Source organism: Cherax quadricarinatus, chromosome 38 (assembly GCF_038502225.1).
Source record: "Cherax quadricarinatus isolate ZL_2023a chromosome 38, ASM3850222v1, whole genome shotgun sequence".
NCBI classification, from domain to species: Eukaryota; Metazoa; Arthropoda; class Malacostraca; order Decapoda; family Parastacidae; genus Cherax; species Cherax quadricarinatus.
Genome location: NC_091329.1, coordinates 6,942,502 through 6,967,991, shown reverse-complemented (window position 1 = coordinate 6,967,991; position 25,490 = coordinate 6,942,502). Strand labels below are relative to the sequence as shown.

The window sequence follows — 25,490 nt, the reverse complement described above, 5'->3', positions numbered from 1 at the left end:
CCTCATGACCCGACACACGACCCGTCCCACCCACCGTAGGACGGGTGTATTTATATTATTTGTTAAATAAACTTGGGTTGGCGAGGTCTGGCATTGCTGACACGGGGATCCAAAACACGTGTGATTTAATTTGATATCATCAACGGACTCACAGTAATTGGTAGGTGGCAATATTTGACCGCGCACCCGGAAGTGCCAGTTCAATTTTATGCAAGTTGTTATTTGTTTTGTTGTGACCGTTTTGCTGATGATAGTTGATGGTTGAGAGGTTAACAAAATGTTCTTTTGTTACTCTGGTTTATGCTGTTGTTGTATTACCTGATATCGCTTATTTTCCTGTCTTTTGTTTTCGTGTTGGATGTTGTTTCTTTTACTGTTGTTAAGTTGTTTTCGTTGTTTCATTAATTTAAAAAAATTGTTTGTTTCGTCGATTCTTTCTTTCCTTTTTTTCTCGCCAATATTTCGTGAGTTTTGATTTGTAACCATTTCATTATTTTGCGTCACGCTCTTTAATACATTAATATTTTAATATATAGTAAGATCCAACTCATTTAAAGATCTTTACACGATATAATATGACCTTCTCGCAGTATGGAAATATTACGAGACAAAAATTTGACTTTTAACTCGTTTAAATTTTGAGTTTTCACATTTTTTTTTATCGTTAAATTTACGAGTTTCGCAGGATTGTTTCCGAAAAGTTTTTTTTTTATGTTTTGTCTTTAGATGTTGGTGATAATATAATTGTGACGAGAAAGTTGAAGCCTCTTAAATCGGGTTAAGTGAGAGATTGGATAAGGTAAAGGTTTAAGGAGGTCTGGATAATATGATTGAGATCTTAGAATGACTTTCCCGTTCACCCAGAAACAAATAATAAGATGTGGTGCTTTTATTTGCTCTTCAATTTAAAAAAAAAAAAGAAACACGCGACAAATTAGGGCAAGTGAAAAGTAATCAGTGAACTCTTAAGAGGCACGTAAGTGTCCCCGCCTTCTAATATGTTCATTTTTTCCACTATAATTTACCTTGTCCACTGTAGAGGTTTGAGCACAACTCAGACCTCTACAGCACAATTAACCTCAAAGATTTGTTAAGTTATACCATGAATTAAGGAAAGATCCTGGAAAGCAGACAAAGCAAATGCTATAGTAATTACGGGCTATGTAGATTATAGTGGGAAAATAATATATTAGAAGACAGGGGAACTGACGTGCCCCTTAGGTTTTAGTGGTCACTTGTCAGACCAGACCTGCGGAAAGCCTGTCCATGACCACGTGTAGCGCTTCCTGGACCTCACCTGTTTCTTTTCTTCTCGGTGCGCCTGTGTGCTTTCTTGACATTATCACTTTTGTCTCATTATTATTATTATTACTGTTATTATTATTATTATTATTATTATTATTATTATTATTATTATTATTATTATTACTCATCTGCTGGCAATATTCAGTTCAACGAGCTATGTAGTACAATATCGTTTACCATAGAATAGCATATATATATATATATATATATATATATATATATATATATATATATATATATATATATATATATATATATATATATATATAAACTGTAGTGTAAAGCACCCTTCTGGCAAGACAGTGATGGAGTGAATGATGGTGAAAGTTTTTCTTTTTCGGGCCACCCTGCCTTGGTGGGAATCGGCCAGTGTGATAAAATATATATATATATATATATATATATATATATATATATATACATATATATATACATATATATATACATATATATATATATATATATGTATATATATATATATATGTATATATATATGTATATATATATGTATATATATATATATATATATATATCTTTCTTTCCTTCTTTCAACACACCGGCCGTATCCCACCGAGGCGGGGTGGCCCAAAAGAAAAAACGAAAGTTTCTCCTTTTACATTTAGTAATATATACAGGAGAAGGGGTTACTAGCCCCTTGCTCCCGGCATTTTAGTTGCCTCCTACAACACGCATATATATATATATATATATATATATATATATATATATATATATATATATATATATATATATATATATATATATATATAAAATGTCTTGCTGAATAGGTAAAATTGGTCAATTAGCAAGAACTCATTTAAAATTAAGTCCTCTCTAAAATTTTCTCTTATACATTTAAAGATACATTCTTTTCATTTATGTTAATGTAAAAATTCATAATTTGGTACCAAAAGAACCTTAGAAAACTTACCTAACCTTATTATAACAAACGCAATTTAATTTACCCTAGTCCATCTAAATATATTTTAGATAAGTTTACAATAATTTAATACTAAATAAACGCAGTGATATATATTTTTTTCGTTAAGTTCAGAATGATTTTTGCCAAATTATTGCATACACAAATTTTCGCTTGTCTTATTCGGCAAGAGCGTTGCTGTTTAATCCAAAATCGCAAGTCTTACCTATTCGGCACGACACACACACACACACACACCCACACACACACACACACACACACACACACACACACACACACACACACACACACACACACACACACACACACACACACACACACACACACACACATATATATATATATATATATATATATATATATATATATATATATATATATATTGTCCCTCTTATCAGCTTCCCTATTTTCCTTTATCCTTTTTTTCTTCCTCTTCTCCCTTTCTCGCCTTTATTTAATATTTTTCCTTTGTTTCTTCACTATTCCTCCATTCCTCGTCTTCCTACCTCTTACTAAACCCTTTCATTCATTAATTATCTTCTTCCTCCTGAATCTGATAATGCGACAAGTTGATAAGTAAGACACACGTGCAATAGTTAGGTATCTTTATTCCGAAACGTTTCGCCTACACAGTAGGCTTCTTCAGTCAAGTACAGAGGGGGCAGCAGAAGCAGTAGAGAGATGTAAAGACGATATAATCAGTCTATCACCCTCCCTCCTTCTTCCATCCCACATATTAATTCCTTCCTCCTCCTCCTCCTCCTCCTCCTCCTCCTCCTCTTCCTCCTCCTCCTCCTCCTCCTCCTCTTCCTCCTCTTCCTCCTCCTCCTCCTCCTCCTCCTCCTCCTCCTCCTCCTCCTCCTCCTCCTCCTCCTCCTCCTCCTCCTCCTCCTCCTCCTCCTCCTCCTCCTCCTCCTCCTCCTCCTCCCACATAGTAATCACTTGAGAAGCTCCTGGGACTAGTCTCTTAATTAACTTGTTAACCAGTTTGAAATATTAATATTTAAGCAGACGGTGGGAGGCGCAGGAATATCAATACAGTATTTACCTTGATTACATAATCTGCGCAGAGTGAAGTAATCGCGTCATGTAATCGCCTGTGATATTAGTTACAAAATATTATCAATATTCAACTGGTTCTGGGCACCTTGACGCGTTGTGCCTGAAGATTATGCCGTTGCCCGGGTTCACTGACACGCCTTTCACGCCATTTTTCACTTGTTTATTGGTCGTTAAATGTGCGTAAGTTTTTGTAGAGAGCGTTCACAGATTGACGCTGGAGACTGCGTAAGAAAATGAACGTTTAGAAATATATATATATACATATATATATATATTATATATATATATATATATATATATATATATATATATATATATATATATATATATATATATATATATATCAGTTATCATTATCAGTTTCCTGATAATGTGAAACCACGAAAGCGCTTAGAATTTCACTATTTTTTCACATTGGTTGTTCTGCATATATATATATATATATATATATATATATATATATATATATATATATATATATATATATATATATATATATATATATATATATATGTATAATATATATGCAGATAAGCCACAGGGGGGGTGAAAATCTTTAGCTCAAGTACTTTCACACTTCTCAGTGCGTCATCAGGAGCTGTGCAAGGGAGCAACCAAAGCAGGGAGGTCTTAGAGTAGCGTAGGTGTCACCGGCCACGGTTACCCTTAGACTCAGTCTAAGGGTAACCGTGGCCGGTGACACCTACGCTACTCTGAGACCTCTCTCCCTGCTTTGGTTGCTCCCTTGTAACATTGCACAGCTCCTGATGACGCACTGGGAAGTGTGAAAGTACTTGAGCTAAAGATTTCCCCCCCCCCGTGGCTTATCCTGCATAGTTAAGATCGCCCGTCTGCGATTGTTTGCATACATATATATATATATATATATATATATATATATATATATATATATATATATATGTATGAGATCTGGTCACTTGTTCGAGACCTTACCTGGAGGTTATTCCGGGGATCAACGCCCCCGCGGCCCGGTCCATGACCAGGCCTCCCGATGGATCAGGGCCTGATCAACTAGGCTGTTACTGCTGGCCGCACGCAGTCCAACGTACGAGCCACAGCCCGGCTGATCCGGCACTGACTTTAGGTATCTGCCCAGCTCTCTCTTGAAGGCAGCCAGGGGTTTATTGGTAATTCCCCGAATGTTTGATGGGAGGCTGTTGAACAGTCTTGGGCCCCGGACACTTATGGTGTTTTCCCTTAGTGTACCAATGGCGCCCCTACTTTTAATTGGGGGCATTTTGCATCGCCTGCCCAGTCTTTTACTTTTGTAGGGAGTGATTTCTGTGTGCAGATTTGGGACCATTCCTTCCAGGATTTTCCAAGTGTAGATTATGATATATCTCTCTCTCCTGTGTTCCAACGAGTACAAGTCAAGTGCTCCCAAGCGTTCCCAGTAGTTAAGGTGCTTGACAGAACTTATACGTGCAGTAAAGGATCTCTGTACACTCTCTAGATCTGCGATTTCACCTGCTTTGAATGGAGATGTTAATGTACAGCAGTATTCCAGCCTAGAGAGAACAAGTGATTTGAAAAGGATCGTCATTGGCTTGGCATCTCTCGTTTGGAACGTTTTCATTATCCATCCTATCATTTTCTTTGCACGTGCGATCGTGGCACTGTTGTGATCCTTGAAAGTGAGATCCTCAGACATTACTACTCCCAGGTCCCTTACATTATTTTTCCGCTCTATTGTATGGCCGGAGTCAGTAGTATACTCTGTTCTAGTTATTATCTCCTCCCGTTTTCCATAACGGAGTAGTTGGAATTTGTCCTCATTGAACATCACTTTGTTTTCCGTTGCCCACTGGAAAACTTTGTTTATATCTTCTTGGAGGTTAACCGCGTCCTCAGCAGATGACAGCCTCATGCAGATCCTAGTATCATCCGCAAAGGATGATACGGTGCTGTGATGTATATCTCTGTCTATGTCTGATATGAGGATGAGGAATAAGATGGGGGCGAGTACTGTGCTTTGTGGAACAGAGCTCTTCACTATGGCAGCCTCTGATTTAACTCTGTTGGCCACTACTCTTTGTGTTCGATTTGTTAGGAAGTTGAAGATCCCTCTCCCCACTTTCCCAGTTATTCCTTTAGCACGTATTTTATGGGCTATTACGCCATGATCGCATTTGTCAAATGCTTTTGCAAAGTCTGTGTATATTACATCTGCATTATGATTTTCTTCCAGTGCATCCAAGGCCATATCATAGTGATCCAGTAGTTGTGAGAGGCAGGAGCGACCTGCCCTGAACCCATGTTGCCCTGGATTGTGCAGATTTTGGTAATACAGGTGATTTGCAATCCTGCTTCTTAGCACTCTTTCAAAGATTTTTTTGATGTGGGACGTCAGAGCTATTGGTCTATAGTTCTTAGCTAATGCTTTGCTGCCACCTTTATGGAGTGGGACTATATCCGTTGTTTTAAGTGACTGGAATTTCACACATGTCCAAGCTCCTCCTCCATACTGTACTTAGGGCACGCGAGAGGGGTTTCATGAGTCTGGGCCTGGGGCTGAGTGCATGGGCATATTGTCAATGGCTTTTTCGAAATCTATCGGAGTTAGGGTATTGTAGGAAATCTGGCATACATTTATGGAGTTTTTGGCTTGCTCGTTATTGTTATTATTATTACTATTCAAAAGTTTTGACAAAAAAAAAACTCGGAGATATAACAGTCGTGTATAAATTAAACCGAGAACATTGTGGTGCAGTGGAGAATCCAACTCCACTGAAGTCCATCTCAACTTGATCCCCTTCAAACTGTGTGAAGCAAGTAACAAGTTGAGACCCTCCCTCCCTCCCTCCCCCTTCAGCGGTGCTGTCAACTCCCTTCAACGACGCTGTTGAGTTTGAAAGTCTTTCAGCTGAGGAGACGCAAGGTAAACAAAACTATGTGGTGCCGTCCTAATGGTCGGCTTTGCCCTCGCTGTCTATAAGCATTTCAACTTTGCGATCTTCACTGTCGGTCATTGTCCTGGCCTCTCCTTCAATTTCCGGGGACCCTTGTGTTGTTTTTGTGAGGGCGAGAATTGGTGATGGATTTGAGGCAGTGGTTGTGGCAGTGGCAATGGTTTTGACTGAGTGGTTGTCGCAGTGGTAGTTTAGACTGAGTGGTTGTGGCAGTGGTGATGGTTTAGACCGAGTGGTTGTGGCAGTGGTGATGGGTTAAACTGAATGGTTATCACAGTGGTGATACCTTTCAGGCAGTGTTATCACTGATTATCGCAGGAATATACTCCTTCTTCATATTAATGGTATATATGCAGTGTATGTCCGTATACACCATCACATACATTATGGTGAGAAACAAGAACAGCAATGGTAATTTGAATTTTTATTATTTTTGAGTATTATTAACGCTACGTAGGTATGTATGTGTGTTGGCAACCACTATAGTAAGAAAGATTTTTTGCTGAATTATAGATATAGCAGTAGTCTTTGGTTAATTTCAGTAAAAAAGTCCACTTGGAGACTTAAAATGGAACAAAAACCGAAGAGGGGACACTGCATATTTCGACCTTTAAAAAAAATCCTATTTAGTACATCTGCTGAAGAGGACCTCAGAGGTCGAAATGTACAGCCTTCCCTCTTCCATTTTTCTGTCACTGAGTGAGTTTCTCCGTTCCTAATGACCCCTGTTCGTTAAACTACCAACTTTTATTGCATATAATGATCATTTTTAATATTCCTACAAATCATAACGTCAATTCCACTCTCTGTGTATGAGTATTGTACCAAAAATTTCATTTATCAAATGTATTGCAAACTATTTTGAAAGTATATGTTGGCATATGGTTGTATTCATTATTTAAAGTTTAATTAAAGGAGTTAGTAACAAGGAATTATCATGAAGATTTAATGTGTCAGTGTGGCTGATGATAATTTAACTAGTATTGATTTGTATTAATTAAAGGAATATTTATTAGACTTTGTTATTACCAAATGGTATTTTTTTAAGTCTAGCCTAGCCGGAGGGGGGGTTAACTTATTAGTACATATCAGTAGCTGTAAGTGTAGCTGAGCCAGAGATTAGAATTGTTATTAGCACTTTCAGAGGTGGTACATGTTATTAGCACTTTAGAGGTGGTAACTGTAGCCTAGTTGGGGATAGACTTGTTATTAGCACTTTCTGAGGTGGTAAGTGTAGCGTAGCCTGGGATAGACTTATTAGCACTTTCAATGGTGGTAAGTGTAGCTTAGCCGTGGGTAGATTTCCTTGACCAATGCATAAATTGTGATTAAATAACGTTCTTGTATAAATTTTTAAGTTAAGAAACTGCTACATTCTTAAATAATTAAAATTCGAAAGACTCTGGATTGTGATGTCTTGTTAGTTGATTTGATTTAAGGCCTTTCTACTACGTAAGTTATTAAGGCCCTAAAATCAAGGATACTGTAAATCCCTAAGATATGATTTAAATCACTCAGTGTATATACACTGAGATAAACGCCTAGTGTATGCAACCTATTCTAGTGTGATTTTAGTTTGCAAATTTGTATGTGGGTCATTAAAGTATTTCACTTTTACTAACATCAAAAGCATGTTTAAAGTGCCTTTAATCATTAACACATAGATTTAAATAAACTATCAGTGTATATACACAAATATACACCCATGGTGTGCAGTATATATTTTTGTTTGAGTGATGCTTAGGCCTTTAAACAATAACTTATAAACAAAATTTAATTACGTACGTCACTAGTACAATATATCTTAGATTTGTAAATTACAACTAAACTAAAATCAAATTTTCTTTTAAGAAAGTAGAGAATATATATAAATATATTAGATCATATAAGTTATTAGTAGATGCATAAGCATGCAAATAAATACCTAAAACAATTTTCACTTTCATTCTTTAGTTACACTTTTGTGAAGTTTGATTTGGAAAACTCTAGATCAGCTGTTTACATTAGTCTGACATGCGGTTGTTCCCTTTTCAGACATGTGATTTATTAAGTATTGGATTCACCATTGTGCATTCAGATTCTCTTTCAGTGCCCAATATAATTTAAAAGTGCCCAGTTCGTCGATATTTAATAATGCCCGGGCATCGTCTTACAGTAGATGTGATGGGCCTAAGCCTCTTTTTCCCCAGCAGGCAGAGATGAACTTTATTTCTTCAATAAATAGGGATGTCTTTGGCGTGGAGGACAAGAGCCACGTAGGCCACATGATGTCTGTGAACCAGTCAGTGCTTGACGGAACTAGCAAGTGGTCAGCTAAGATTGCCATCACAGGTTTGTTCCAGTCTGACAACCCCCCCCCCCTTCCTCCCATTTTCTTGCTGCTTTTTCTCCGAATGCCTGTATTATTCTTTATTTCTCTCCCTGCCTTTTCCTTGCCTCCCTTTCGTCTTCATTGTTATGACTTGTCTTGTGTCAGTCATGCGTGGAGGTGTTACACCACGCAAGTGTGAAGACAAACTGAAGTGTGTTTGGCTGTGAATTTTCTTCCGGTTCATAAGACTATTAATCAAACATGTGTCTCAGAAGAAAAACTGGTAATTTTTTATTATTAAAATTTAAAAACAAGGTTTTTCCCGAGAATATTAAATTAGCATGAATGCCATCATATCTTAGTCCTGCTATGTCTGTATCTTGATGGATAAAATCGTAGACTCGCTGAAAAAAATGGAATAATTAAATAGCCTAATATATTTTTCTGTTTGTCTTCATAGAATTGACGTGTTTGTTCAGCAGCACGAGAAGTCATCCAACTCTAAGAGTTTTTTATCTTTTTTTTTTCATCTTAGAGTCATCGCTTTGCAAGATTATTTGTAAGTATGAAATACCATTCAAGGCATTTATTCTAGTTAGAAACTACAACTGTTGCAGCTTAGTTGTTGAATGACTTCCTGGTGGCGAGTCTTCACAGGGACCTGGTCGTCGCAAGCAGCCGTGGACGGAGACGCTTATTTTTGTTGGTGTCCTTGTTTTACCATTCCTTTGTTGTCTTTTTTTGTTCAGTTTCGTGTCAAGTGATGTTGTGCCATCGTTGTTGTTAACCCATGTTGAATGTGCTTCTTCCACAGGATGACATTCAAGGTGGATCCCGATACCCATATAGATTCACTTGAGAAAGCAGAGGATAACGTATTAGAAGGGACCTCCCATTGGTCTTGCAAGATTGCAACTACAGGTCAGGCAAAACATGTACATAGCATGGAGGATGGAAGTATGGAGAGTGGCGAGGGTGTCCTCCACCCTAACGTGTGTGCTCCACCATCTTGCGGCTTCTGTATTTTTTTATGCTCTCTGGCTCCTCCACCTACTTCCATACTCCCTGTACCCACCCACCCAGTGCAACTACTCCGCCATAGCGGCAGACAGTCTTTACTACCACTTACTTTACTGTCTACCCAGGCGGCAGCACCTCTAGTAGATCCGACTGTCCACCAGGCGGCAGCACTTATATATATACATATATATAGTAGCATCCGACTGACTCGATTTGTTCTAACTTATTTTGATTCTTCTTCTCCACCTGCCCGCCCTGAGTGTCACCTGCCTGAACTGATCCTGTTGATTCTCACTGACTCTGTGATTCATTGGGGTCGTCCCTCGCTGCTAGCACAGGAATTATATAATTTGACTAACTGATTATTGATGCTTTCGACCCTTTGCTAGATCCCGGACTGACAATGAAATTTTCGAGAAAACACACACAGACACAGGGCAAGCATTTGTCTCAGAATTACGCTCTTAAGTAAAGTTTTTATCTTTTATATTATTGTTTTTATTATAAAGCTCTACACAGTCAAACGTTGTCATAGTAAGAATTTGCTCTGTATCTCGTGTCTTCTTTGTTCATTGACAGTAAGTCGCTGTAACATGATAACCCTCGTCCTTCCCTCAGTTACTAAAGCATATTGAACGTGGCCTCAGCTTACATTAAATCATATTTATAGCAGATGCTAAAGTGATTTAGATGTACACTAGAGGACAGCAATATCCTACGAAGCACAACCGTAACTCCTTCCCATCTCGACAACAACGAGATTGTTTCGTAAAAGCCTTCAACCTTATTACCCAGTGTGCCTCCAAGCGACTTTATAAATGTACAGAGCATTGTCCCCCTTCCCCTGCCTTCCCGGCCGCCCTGTGTGCTGGCCCCATGAATGCCCCGTGAGAGAGGATCAGTGAGGCAGGGTATGACATGCAGGTGCATAAACACCTTTAGTTTATAATGGTTATGCCTTACCTTACCGGGATGATCCTGCGTGGGGCGGCTTCTTGATGGCAGTTTTGCCCGCCTGTTAATTTAACATGAAGTTAACTTGCCTGATTCTAAAACATCCCCAAAATATGTTTGAAGTCGTACAGCGTTCCCCTAAACCTCGATTATATTTTTATATATATATATTTTTGGTACGACTAAACTTTTTTGAAAAGATAAATAAAATGGATCAGCTAAAACATTTTCAAGAATTTTGCCGCCATAATTTTTTAAAACCGGCAATTTTTTTTTTTTTTTTTGAAGGGGCAAATTAAAGCAAAGTAAATTTAAAAATAATGCGTTTTTGCTAATAATAATAATGGCTAAATGATTGGCTTGTTACTAGCATATTTGAGCATGGGAGCATGTTAACTTCATGAAGAAGAACTGTAATGGTACAAGTATACCGGTCTGGATAATAGATAGCCATCCTAGCTTGCTAGAGCATATAATACTAGAAAATTAGGAGATATTGTTGAAAGTAAACTAATCCAGGAGTTAAATTAGATGCCGTAGTGTACCATTGTAGGTTGTGGAGATGGGTGGCTTTAAGCCTCTTAAGCTGCAGCTGCTGCTAGTGTGCCTTGTAGACACACTAGAGAAGCCAACTGGCCTCATCTTCACATTCAAGGGCCTCCTGTCAAAGTGTCACCCAACAGTCTCATCTTGCACCCATGACGGCGATGCCTTTGAGGGAAATTCCCGTAAACTTAAGCATTATGACTAGTAGTGTGCAGTTAATAACACGACGTTTTTGACCGATGGATTCTGCCGTAGATGGATTTGTCATCAGCTGATGTGTGACGGGAACACGGTAAATCCCACATGGACGGAAACTTAAATACGGAGTAGGAAGAATCTGCACGTTTTGGACTCACGGATCTATTGATGACGAGGGTCTCTGATTGTGTCGGAAATATATAGATCCTTTCTACCCTATGTTTGACTCTCCGTCATTGTAAACTTGACGTGTTCACCTGTCAGTGTTCATGACATAAATACTGATTACTCTCTATGACACACGTAACAGGGAACCATATGATTGGCTAAAGTTCCACTGAATCACCCATTCACAGACGTTGAAATTTCCACCTATGGAAGAAATCTTCTTAGAAGCGCATCGATAACCACCTTGTGTATATATATTTAAACTTAAATTGGAGCCAGTTTGAGAAAGGTGCTCCAGTAGCGTTATTAGAGATAAAAACATTACTCGGCACTCTAGGAAGGAACAACCTCGTGTGAGGATCTAGGATGGAATAAGTTAGTTAGTAGACCAATTTCATCTATTATCTAGACCACGGAAGTAAGAATTGCATGAGATTTGAACACTCTTATTTACTGTATGATGATGTGCACAAGGTTAACGATGAGGGATCACAGCCCGCCGCCCATACTCCGCCCACTCCCACCCTATATCCAACCCCCACACCCGTCACACATCCAGCCGATACCCCGCCCCGTGCAACTCGTCCACCCACTCGCATGGAGTAACAAAAGGGAGACATGAAGGTTAAGACACATGTATAACAGTTGGTTATCTTTATTGGTGAAACGTTTCGCCTACACAGTAGGCTTCTTCAGTCAAATGCAAAGGGAGAAGTAGTAATGCAACAATGATGTAATCAGTCCACCAACTTGGGAGAAAAAGTATTTGAAGTGGTCAGTCCCTCAGCTTAGAGAAGAGTTCAGTTCCATGGTCTGGAAAGATATCGTTCCAGACCATGCTATTTTTTTACCACGGTATTTTATACCATTTACGGGAAGTAACAAGAGGATTTGCTTGAAAAATTGCACACGCAAAAAAAAATGAGATAGGCTTTCTGTTTATTTAATGGGAAGGTTAGGTAAGGTTCGTCAGGAAACGGGATAAGTGTTTCCTGACGCGGGTCTTGCCTTCCGCCGGCTAACCGGTCCACCCATTTAAAAATTATGGTCAGTTATAACCGTTTAGTTATTTAATGGGAAGAAGAGGAAAGATTCAATTATTTAAGCCAGTTGGCAAAATGATTGTCTGTTATTTACGAAAATTTAGTTAATGGGGGATTATAAAGATGAAACAATAAATAATGGACAAAAAAAGTTTGACAAGAGATTAAGTGAATTTAAAAAAGTGATAAGAATATTGCTATAAATGTAATTTAGTAAGTGTATATTTATCATTGGTATTATTGACGGAAAGAAGCGTTATAAAAGCTTGTTGTGAGGACAACGTTTCGCTCCGTTGGAGCTCTTCTCAGAGCTCATCGTCGTCTCAATGAAGTTTGTATGTGGAACTTGTGTCTTTGGTTCAATACCGTCGATAACATATTGGAACCGTTCTTTCCAGCTAGCCTTCAAACTGGAAAGGAAATTCAGACGACGTTTCGATCCATCCTGGACCATCACTCGCGACTTAATAATGGTCCAGAATGGTCGTATAGTGGACAGAAACTTTGTCCAGTTATAGTGACACTCAGAGCTGTGTATGTGGGATGAGTTGAGGGTGTGGGGTGGGGTTGAGGGTGTGGGTGGGGTTGGTTGGGGTGTTTGGGCGGCGGCAGGACACCTCCCCCCCCCACCATCACAGCGTTTTTCTGCACAATTTTCCCATCACGTCACCAGGACCTTATCGGCTATTTTACTCAATGCCACTCACGACCTTTTAATCATTGCCCAGAGAGCCTACCCCCCCCCCAGTGGACCCCCTCCATCCCTAGTATTCCTCCCCTCCCCACCCCTCCAGCAGCTGCTTGTATTAACTTCCCTTCTCCAGATTTGTAAAACCAGAGAGAGAGAAAGAGAGACCGACCGAGAGGACTGTTTGGCCATCCGTAAGGGTGATGCACACACACGATGACTCCAGATTGCCAGCCTTCCCGGGGGAAAAAACACACCACTTAACATAACTTCTTCTTGCCCCCCGAGCTGTCCCTTTCAACCCCCCCCCCTCCTCCCCTCCCTCCTCTCCTCCTTGAGACTTACACTTAGTCGTAAGGTCCTGGATTTTCAAAAAACAATAATATAATAAAGGGAACGAGAGACATCCTACACCTGTTTATTTCATGTTTTTTCCCACGATCTTGTACATACCAGTATACAGTTGTCCGCATAATTCCTTTCTCAGATACGCCCATATTAGTAAAGTAATGTTGTGTGCCTACCACATGACGCCAATGTATGCAGCTTGTCACACAAGACCTTTTCTGCTTTTTGAGTTCTCGACAGAACTGTGCTGTGGGAAGGGAAAATGTCGACAGGTTAACTTATACATTGACACAGCAGAGGAAGCCTTCATTGGACAACGTTTAGCTCAGGAGGTGATCATTTTCAAGTCATACAGGTTGGCAAGTGCCTCTGTGTGACTTGAAGAAACTGAAGGAAATGTTGTCAAACACAGGTTCACTCTTCTATCAGGGTTATTCGGGGAACTTAAGTTGCAAGTTGACACCATTGGTGAAGTGTGGTGAGGTGCTACCACAGGACATGCTTTATAATATGGTGCTGTATAGTATTGACACACCACCAGCAGTGATGCTCCACTCCCGAGTTGCTTCTCTTGGCCCAGTAAGAGTGGTTGGCATGGTAATACCTTTCTCACCTCACTTTCCACACCAGTGAATGAACATAAAAATTATATAACCTCTATATCATGAGAAATGTTATTGCTTTCGTGATTTGAGATTCACTTGGACACCCTCCAGAACTTTTAAATCCAGTGCATAATCAGTTATGTAAAGACAACACCTTCTAAAACATTAAATACATTTCAAGAGCAACTATAAAAGATAGAACACCTTCAGAGGTATTAAATCTAGTTCAGAATCCAAGATTAGAGACAAAACACCCTCTAAAGGCTGTTAAATCCAGTTGAGTATCAGAGATGTTGGTAAAACCCATTTTCTGTGTAAGAAACGTTTCCGGTGTGACCCCCCACAACCTGTTCCTTCTACAGTGATCTGCGCTCAGGGTCTCATCGCCAAGGACAAGAGTGGTACCTCTGACCCTTACGTTACCGTCCAGGTGGGCAAGGTTAAGAAGAGAACCCACACCGTCCCTCAGGAACTTAACCCAGTCTGGAACGAAAAGTTCTACTTGTGAGTATAATTCATTGTTTATCTGGGTACATGCATTATCGTTGATAAATGGTTCAGAGGACCGACACGTTGATAAATTAGACACACGAGCAACACTTGGGTATCTTTTTTGTGGAAAGGTTTCGCCATACAGTGGTTTCATCAGTCCAATGCAAAGAAAAATGGTGAAGATCAGAAGGAGTTTGGGGTAATCATTCTATCAATCTTTGGAAGACTGATGGACTAATTACATCGACTCCAGGGACTGATTACCTCAGACTTCTGATCTTCACCATTCTTTTTTGTATTGGACTGATGAAGCCACTGTGTGGCGAAACGTTTCCACAAAGAGGCCTGGTCACAGACCGGGCCGCGGGGGCGTTGACCCCCGGAACTCTCTCCAGGTAAACTCCAGGTAAAGGTGCCCAAGTGTTGGTCATGTGTCTAATTGATCAAAATAGTGTTTCTTCTGTTACATATCTTGTCCTTTTTTTTAGCGTAGTCTCTCCCCATTTCCTAATTTGTCTCTGGAATATCTTTGTCTTAAACGAGGGGGATATCACTATATCATCGACTCACAACCCATCGAAGAGGCCCGGTTTCGATTCCCGGGTGAGTCGAGACACATGAGCAAGCAGTACATCTGCTGGTCACGTTCTTCCAGCATTAAACAAGTGTATAATAGCGTTAATTGGGTGTTGTGAGTCGCATCTTTGGGAAGAACCTCGGTGGAAGGCAGTACAACTTGGCTTGGCTTTCCATCGTCACTCAGGGTTAACAACCCAGCGGGATTAATACCCCAGGGTAGCCAGCTTACTGGAGACACAAGGAGTGTGGAATGTTGATGAACTAAGGAATGTGACATGTTGCATGACTGGTTGACCAGCATGTGACCTGAATCAAGTGACCTGAGCAAGGGGCTAGTAACCCCTTCTCCTGTATAAATTACTAAATGTAAAAAGAAAACAGGGACACCCTGCTTTGGTGGGATGCGGCCGGTTTGTTAAAAATTTTATAATATATATATATATATATATATATATATATATATATATATATATATATATATATATATATATATATATATATATATATATATATATATATATATATAGTGCCGAATAGGTAAAACTTGCTATTTTGACTTAAATAACAAAGCTTTTCTTGCCGAATAAGGCAAGCGAAAATTGGTGTATGCGATTTCGCAAAAATCAGAGTACGTAATTGATTTTGTGGTGAGTCCTTAGCTCGTATTTCAGACGAGGCCTCACGTCGCAACTACTTGCATTCCATAGTCCTTCAGACTTTCAGGGTTCTCAGGTTCTGTTCTTCAGGACTTCCGATCATGCATGGCTAGCCTGGTGGTGTGGTTGTCAGAATGGATGGTTATTTATGATTAACCGGTCTGGTGCGGTTGAATAAGTAAGCTTGTGGTGTGGTTGTATGAGAGGCTGGCCATACATGACTAACCTGATGGTGTGGTTGCAGTGAGTGCCACAACTCCAGCGACAGAATCAAGGTACGAGTGTGGGACGAAGACAACGACATCAAGTCTAAACTACGACAGAAACTCACCAGAGAGAGCGATGACTTCCTTGGCCAGACCATCATTGAGGTAAGTCTTTGATGTTTCTCTCTCTCTCTCTCTCTCACTCTCAATTTATCATTCTCTGCAGTCTGCTTAAGTAGAGGGAATGGGACTGTTATAAAATTTTAATTAGAAACAACTCTGTTGGTTAATTGGGTTTAAAGCCTGTCTACTACTCTATGATCATTTAGGGGGCACGCAAGTGACGCAACACTTTCACCGTCTATCAAAAATACTTCAGTCTCTAAAATAGGGTTTAAAATGAACATTCAGCATATATACACTGAGAGAAATGCACCTCTGTGCACGCACGCGCGCACGCACACACACACACACACACACACACACACACACACACACACACACACACACACACACACACACACACACACACACACACACACACACACACACACACAAGCGGGGTTCCACAGGGGTCAGTCCTAGGACCTGTGCTGTTCTTGGTATACGTGAACGACATAACGGAAGGGATAGACTCAGAAGTGTCCTTGTTTGCAGATGAGGTGAAGTTAATGAGAAGAATCAAATCGGATGAGGATCAGGCAGGACTACAAAGAGACCTGGACAGGCTACAAGCCTGGTCCAGCAACTGGCTCCTTGAATTTAACCCTGCCAAATGCAAAGTCATGAAGATTGGGGAAGGGCAAAGAAGACCGCACACACAATATAGTTTAGATGGCCAAAGACTGCAAACCTCACTCAAGGAAAAAGATCTGGGGGTGAGTATAACACCGAACATATCTCCTGAGGCGCACATCAATCAGATAACTGCTGCAGCATACGGGCGCCTGGCAAACCTACGGATAGCGTTCCGATACCTCAGTAAGGATTCGTTTAAGACTCTGTATACCATCTACGTCAGGCCCATACTGGAGTATGCAGCACCAGTTTGGAATCCACACCTAGTCAAGCACGTCAAGAAATTAGAGAAAGTGCAAAGGTTTGCAACAAGACTAGTCCCAGAGCTACGGGGATTGTCCTATGAAGAAAGGTTGAGGGAAATCGGCCTGACGACACTGGAGGCCAGGAGGGTCAGGGGAGACATGATAACGACATATAAAATACTGCGCGGAATAGACGAGGTGGACAAAGACGGGATGTTCCAGAGATGGGACACAGACACAAGAGGTCACAATTGGAAGTTGAAGACTCAGATGAATCAAAGGGATGTTAGGAAGTATTTCTTCAGTCATAGAGTAGTCAGGCCATGGAATAGCCTAGAAGGTGATGTGGTAGAGGCAGGAACCATACATAGTTTTAAGGCGAGGTATGATAGAGCTCATGGGGCAGGGAGAGAGAGGACCTAGTAGCAATCAGCGAAGAGGCGGGGCCAGGAGCTGTGAATCGGCCCCTGCAACCACAAATAGGTGAGTACAAATAGGTGAGTACACACACACACACACACACAGACACACACACACACACACACACACACGCACACGCACACATACGCACACATACGCACACACGCACACATACACATTATATATATATATATATATATATATATATATATATATATATATATATATATATATATATATATATATATATATATATATATATATATATATATTGTATATATATACATACATATATATATATATATATATATATATATATATATATATATATATATATATATATATATATATATATTGCGAGCAGCTTTCAGAATTGTTAGGTTGTCATTTTGCATAATCTTCCCTGTCGATAGACAGCGAATACGCACATGCATTTTTTTTTCATTTTCCGTCAATTCCATTTCCTGTCCTTAGCATTGTCTAGAAATTCAATTTCTCTTAAAAATTTATTTTTCCTGTCGTCACCCAGTCTCTCTTGTTTCCATTTTCTGCAGTTCCCCCTGCCCCAATTTTTATTTCCCATTTTCTTTTAACAGTTTTATATCTTCGCATTTTCTCTAAATTTCATCTAACTAAACAATATTTTGATAATAAATCCCCACGTCCGTTTAGGAAAAGATTTGTATATAGAAATTTACCCTGTGTACGAGGCTTGAGTAATGTTAAGCCGTGTTATTACTGCAGTTGTGAACTCCTGGGTTAGTGTCTGAGTAATCTGAACGTAATAATATATGTAGGATATACACAGAGATGTAAGACATACACGATAAAGTAAGAAATACACGATAAATAAAGTAAGAAATACATGATAAACAAAGTAAGAAATACATGATAAACAAAGTAAGAAATACACGATAAATAAAGTAAGAAATACATGATAAAGTAAGAAATACATGATAAACAAAGTAAGAAATACATGATAAATGAAGTAAGAAATACATGATAAACAAAGTAAGAAATACATGATAAACAAAGTAAGAAATACATGATAAACAAAGTAAGAAATACATGATAAACAAAGTAAGAAATACATGATAAACAAAGTAAGAAATACATGATAAACAAAGTAAGAAATACATGATAAACAAAGTAAGAAATACATGATAAACAAAGTAAGAAATACATGATAAACAAAGTAAGAAATACATGATAAATAAAGTAAGAAATACACGATAAACAAAGAAAGAAATAAACGATAAACCAAATAAGAAATACCCAATAAACAAAGTAAGACATAATAAAGTAAAGAATACACAGTAATCAAAGTAACAACCGCACAATAAACAGCAGGAACAAAGAAATGAATGTTGAATGTGGAAAATTTTTTGATTTTCCGAAACTATAGTGCCTAATAGGTGTTTAATGTGTCTATATGGGTCAAAAATGTATTTGAAAATAAGAGTAGAACCAAGAGTTCCCTTTGCGCATGCGCGGATGTGCGGGGGGGAGGGCGCGTATTGTTTTGAATGGTGGTGAGGAAGCTGAGAAAACATGGAACCACGAAATTGACGTTCACGGTGGCCTAAGGATTAATATAGGCCTCATTTCATAATAAGAAGTGTCGTAATTATTCCTGGTGGAGAGTGAGGGAACGGGATTTACGGGACCACAGTAATAGAGTGGTAAAAGTGTGATAAGAGAAGGAGCGGGTGACTGACGCGCCACAATGGACTGTGTCCTGGGGAAAATTACCCTTGGATTAATCATCACTCATCGGTCTCAGATCTTAATGGAGTGACCTCTAATTTGTATAATAGTTATGAGACGTTAAATCGGCTTGTGAATTGTAATGTAATTAATGATAATAACGCTAAGTTAAGAGAATATGTGAAGTGAAATAAGTCGTTTGCTCCGAGTGAACACGCTAGACCTCGTTGTTAACGAGACGAGGAAAGGGAAACTCCTTGAGTCACGACGTCTAAAGCAGGACAAACCAGCGGATACCTCGTCCTGCTGGAATGAGAATCGTGTCGGTGTAGCAGGACATCGAAAATGAGATGGTGAATCAAGAAATGAGGAATATCAATCACCCACAGTTAAGTAACCCTTCTAGTTATAGCAACCTTAGACTGGCCAGTAGTGGTATGTTATAATTAGATAGGTTACGAGTGATCCAGCTACATCAAGTGACCACCAGAGAACATCTGGTAAGTAGTGGGATTATGTACAAATGTTTTCCTTGACGGATGTATCCATGTGTGTCCTACCCCCCCCCCCCTTCATTCAGTTAAACTAATATAATCTATACAGTCCACAATTAATTAGTAGCACCGTACTTGTGGGTGCTACCCAATCCATACTGGTCTCGGATAGATATGGATAAGATTGTGAGGTCGAGGGGACCACTTGGTGCGACCAGGGGTGGTTAAGTTTTCTCACATGTCTACACGGGGTGACTACGGTAAACAATATGATTGTCTCCCAATGAGATTACTGGTATGTATATAATGTTGAGGTACATACAGGTAAGCACCCTAGAAAATTTTCCATATCTGCCCGTTGGTCCTTCGAAAACGGATGCAATCAGTGAAAAAATTAATTGAATTAATTACTTAATAATTAAGTGACTGATTGAAGGAAGTGGGTGTAGGGTGCACAAGTTTAATCGATCGTGTGATGGATGACAATTAGCCCAATTAATTGCTAGCACATGTGTGGCTAGGATTTATACAAGAGTAAAGTGCAAGAATTACTCTTATAAGGCGCCTACTTAAGTTGTATAATCAGTGATTAATAATTCTCTAACCATGACTGGATCTAATGGAGTTAATGTGGCTGACAAGTCCGTGAATTTTAGAGTAATGAAAGCATCATTACAGGCTATTAAAAGCCATGTGACGAAGGCATTTGATTTAGTGAATCAAAGAACCGTGAACCCTAATGAATTAAAGTTATATTTAGATGCTTTAGAGAGTAGATTTGATTGGTACAAATTGTGGTTTAAAGACTGTGAAAGAGATCTGCTAGAGAATTGTGCAGATGGAATGGAAATGAATGTTTTAATTAATCAACATTACGAATTGGAAGAAAAACTGTCTTGTAAAAGTAAGGCTTTGAATAAATTAAAGGGTGTAAGCCAGGCAGTTGATCAACCTATTAATGCAAAGGGTGTGTTTGCCAAAACCTCCGTAGTACGGTCTGGAGGAAATCAGACTAGGTCGGCAGGAATTAATTGTTCAATTGCAGACCAGTCAGCCAAACAGTTCTAAGGATATAACACATAATGACTCTGAAGTATCTGTCAAGCCTCAAAAGGGAAAAATAATCCCAGTGGTAATAATCATAGTTAAGAGTTAAATAGGCACATATCAAGTCAGGAATCAGTAATAGTGGTTCCTCACATCAAGGTAAGAGGAATAAGTACCTCAGTAAGTGTAACCCAGTTAATAAGAGGTCAGGCAAGGAAAAGAGAGACTGCCTCTTCTGCCAGGGTACTCATTTCACTAAAAATTGTAATGCCTGTAATTCATGGGATATTAAAGTGGAAAGAATGAAAGAACTTGACAGATTTATCAGATGTCTAGACAATCATAATGTAAAGGATTGTCATACCAAATTGAACAGTTGCTATCAATGCAACAAGGGAAAGCACCATACAGTTATGTGCAGGGTTGTATGTGATTCTTATAATAATGGTGACAATAATGATAATGTTAATAACCCTGACACTACAGTGACTGATGTAAAGGTTGCAGCTAATGGCAATAATGATGGCCTAGCTGAGGTAGCCTTGACGGTGTTGGATGTAAAAATTCAGGATAAAGGGCATAAATCCAAAACCATACGGCGTCACTCTCCTCAACACTGGTACGGGCCATGTAATATATGGCAGACTACCGCCTAGTAATAATGACTAGAGGAAGTAGTGAATACGGTCACGGTGTCTTACTCATGAAAGGTCAACCCAGTACAAGTATTCTTCTATCGAGAATGATGTTGAACCAGTCTAATTTGTGGGAGCTGGACAGCATAGGGATTAATGTAAATGAGGAAAGTCCAAATGATTCCTTTACTCAGGAACAATACCTGAAGGATGTTAAATGTGAATCTGGACATTACTGGGTGCGACTTCCGTGGAAGCTTGACCGTCCAGAATTACCTACTAATTATAGGATGGCGTATGGACAGTTAAAGGGCCCAGCTCTGCGAACTGAGCAAGACACCAAAATTGTTGACTGCTTATAATGATATAATTAATAAGCAGTTAAATAATAAATTGTTCTTACTTCAGGCGACGATAAATGCACACCTTAAATGCACAGGCGGTCCACTGAGCGAAGTAATTGGGTAAATAATCTTATGTGGACAATTTCCGGGTGTGACGTCAACTGAAGAGGAACTAATGAGGATATGTGAAGGGGTTAATGAAATAATGAAGAAATGTGCTGGGACTGACTTGGGATACTGAGAGACTTGTTATTGTTAAAGTCTCAAAATTCCAGTATGCCCAATAAATTAATCCAGGGAGCATAGGCTTATGCCCCTGAGAGAATGGAACACTAATTAGTCCATTTTGAGGGATCAATAAATACAGATGGCCATGGAGTTGGTGCCTATATGCAGTAATGTGCTGGGGCTGACTTGGGATACTGAGAGACTTGTTATTGTTAAAGTCTCAAAATTCCAGTATGCCCAATAAATTAATCCAGGGAGCATAGGCTTATGCCCCTGAGAGAATGGAACACTAATTAGTCCATTTTGAGGGTTCAATAAATATGGATGGCCATGGAGTTGGTGCCTATATGCAGTAATGTGCTGGGGCTGACTTGGGATACTGAGAGACTTGTTATTGGTAAAGTCTCAAAATTCCAGTATGCCCAATAACTTAATCCAGGGAGCATAGGCTTATGCCCCTGAGAGAATGGAACACCAATTAGTCCATTTTGAGAGTTCAATAAATATGGGTGGCCAGTGAAGATGGGAAAATTGTACTCCACATTATGTAAGTCGTCTAGCAACGACCTCCGCCCGGCCGCAGTGTGGAAAATTTTTTGATTTTCCGAAACTATAGTGCCTAATAGGTGTTTAATGTGTCTATATGGGTCAAAAATGTATTTGAAAATAAGAGTAGAACCAAGAGTTCCCTTTGCGCATGCGCGGATGTGCGGGGGGGAGGGCGCGTATTGTTTTGAATGGTGGTGAGGAAGCTGAGAAAACATGGAACCACGAAATTGACGTTCACGGTGGCCTAAGGATTAATATAGGCCTCATTTCATAATAAGAAGTGTCGTAATTATTCCTGGTGGAGAGTGAGGGAACGGGATTTACGGGACCACAGTAATAGAGTGGTAAAAGTGTGATAAGAGAAGGAGCGGGTGACTGACGCGCCACAATGGACTGTGTCCTGGGGAAAATTACCCTTGGATTAATCATCACTCATCGGTCTCAGATCTTAATGGAGTGACCTCTAATTTGTATAATAGTTATGAGACGTTAAATCGGCTTGTGAATTGTAATGTAATTAATGATAATAACGCTAAGTTAAGAGAATATGTGAAGTGAAATAAGTCGTTTGCTCCGAGTGAACACGCTAGACCTCGTTGTTAACGAGACGAGGAAAGGGAAACTCCTTGAGTCACGACGTCTAAAGCAGGACAAACCAGCGGATACCTCGTCCTGCTGGAATGAGAATCGTGTCGGTGTAGCAGGACATCGAAAATGAGATGGTGAATCAAGAAATGAGGAATATCAATCACCCACAGTTAAGTAACCCTTCTAGTTATAGCAACCTTAGACTGGCCAGTAGTGGTATGTTATAATTAGATAGGTTACGAGTGATCCAGCTACATCAAGTGACCACCAGAGAACATCTGGTAAGTAGTGGGATTATGTACAAATGTTTTCCTTGACGGATGTATCCATGTGTGTCCTACCCCCCCCCCCTTCATTCAGTTAAACTAATATAATCTATACAGTCCACAATTAATTAGTAGCACCGTACTTGTGGGTGCTACCCAATCCATACTGGTCTCGGATAGATATGGATAAGATTGTGAGGTCGAGGGGACCACTTGGTGCGACCAGGGGTGGTTAAGTTTTCTCACATGTCTACACGGGGTGACTACGGTAAACAATATGATTGTCTCCCAATGAGATTACTGGTATGTATATAATGTTGAGGTACATACAGGTAAGCACCCTAGAAAATTTTCCATATTGAAGATAAAGATAAAAACTGGAACAAAACGAAGAGGTAAACTTTAACATGCAACCCCCCTCCCCCCCACCACCCGGTCCTGACTGATTCACACGGGTTTAGAGCTCTACAAAATACAGTAACTTCGAAAGCAGTGCTCTTTGATCCCCTTCGGGTTTAGGGCTTAACTTGATTGTTATAGGTATTGTGAAATCAGTACAAAAATTGTAGGTATGTGTGTGTGTAGGCTCGATCCTCCGTGGGATTATCGCGGCCCTGGTCTGTGATCCATCAGGCTGTTAAGAAAGTTTATTTAGATACAGGTACACTTAAGTACTATTATTATGCATAGTAACATGTGCAGTAATCGCGAACAAGCGACACAAGATACAAAATAACCACAGCTGGAGTTAAATGATAGCTCTGGGCCTTTCGGGTTGCAATCATCAGATCATCAGGAGCTTGCAGGGTTACAGAAATAAAGCAGGAAATCCAGGAAGGTTCGTTCGTGTGAATGACTCGCCCAAGAAAACCCGTACACAAGTACGGACCTTCCTGGATTTCCTGCTTTATTCCTGCAACATTGCAAGCTTCTGATGTGTTGATTACAAGACGAAAGGCCTAGAGCTATCATCCAACTTTCCCTGTGGTTATTTTGGAACATAGTAACATGTGTAAATTACCTAGGGTAGTCATAAAAAAGTCAGAAACTTATTTTCCGTTGGATTCCTTACCTAGAGGAGGATGTGTGGGGGTCAGCGCCCCTCTCCCTACCCCCGCTGACCGGTCCATGACCAGACCTCCATATCTTATAATTTAAAGATAATAAATAATAAAGAAAGAAGTAAAAGCTAATTGTAAATCCGGTGGCAGGGACAGCCTAGTTTATGCTCACGGTAATATTAGAGCATTTACTCGGCAGTTTAAAAGATGAAGTACAGCGTTAATTTTTAATGTAGCGACGCTGTAAATGTTGTATGTTGGAGTCTACCAACGTAATGTTTTATGTTGCAGTCTACCAACGTAATGTTGTATGTTGCAGTCTACCAACGTAATGTATGTTGGAGTCTACCAACGTAATGTTGTATGTTGGAGTCTACCAACGTAATGTTGTATGTTGGAGTCTACCAACGTAATGTTGTATGTTGCAGTCTACCAACGTAATGTTGTATGTTGCAGTCTACCAACGTAATGTTGTATGTTGCAGTCTACCAACGTAATGTTGTATGTTGGAGTCTACCAACGTAATGTTGTATGTTGCAGTCTACCAACGTAATGTTGTATGTTGCAGTCTACCAACGTAATGTTGTATGTTGCAGTCTACCAACGTAATGTTGTATGTTGGAGTCTACCAACGTAATGTTGTATGTTGCAGTCTACCAACGTAATGTTTTATGTTGCAGTCTACCAACGTAATGTTGTATGTTGCAGTCTACCAACGTAATGTATGTTGCAGTCTACCAACGTAATGTTGTATGTTGGAGTCTACCAACGTAATGTTGTATGTTGGAGTCTACCAACGTAATGTTGTATGTTGCAGTCTACCAACGTAATGTTTTATGTTGCAGTCTACCAACGTAATGTTGTATGTTGCAGTCTACCAACGTAATGTATGTTGGAGTCTACCAACGTAATGTTGTATGTTGGAGTCTACCAACGTAATGTATGTTGCAGTCTACCAACATAATTTTGTATGTTGGAGTCTACCAACGTAATGTATGTTGCAGTCTACCAACGTAATGTTGTATGTTGGAGTCTACCAACGTAATGTATGTTGCAG

The 25,490-nt window shown here is 39.6% G+C and overlaps 1 protein-coding gene across 20 annotated transcripts in view; it reads left to right on the top strand.

The window, feature by feature from the left end:
- The window catches only part of unc-13, a 1,383,522-nt gene that overhangs the window by 1,273,683 nt on the left and 84,349 nt on the right, over positions 1-25,490 (top strand). For 18 of the 20 annotated variants that reach the window (XM_070092069.1, XM_070092068.1, XM_070092067.1 and 15 more), the window contains 3 exons: positions 8,462-8,568; positions 14,481-14,622; positions 16,090-16,216. In XM_070092069.1, coding sequence (XP_069948170.1) covers positions 8,462-8,568; positions 14,481-14,622; positions 16,090-16,216 — 376 coding nt within the window. Of the gene's footprint in view, positions 1-8,461; positions 8,569-9,362; positions 9,470-14,480; positions 14,623-16,089; positions 16,217-25,490 lie in introns of all 20 variants that reach the window. The other 2 variants (XM_070092055.1, XM_070092049.1) reach the window with 1 other exon arrangement.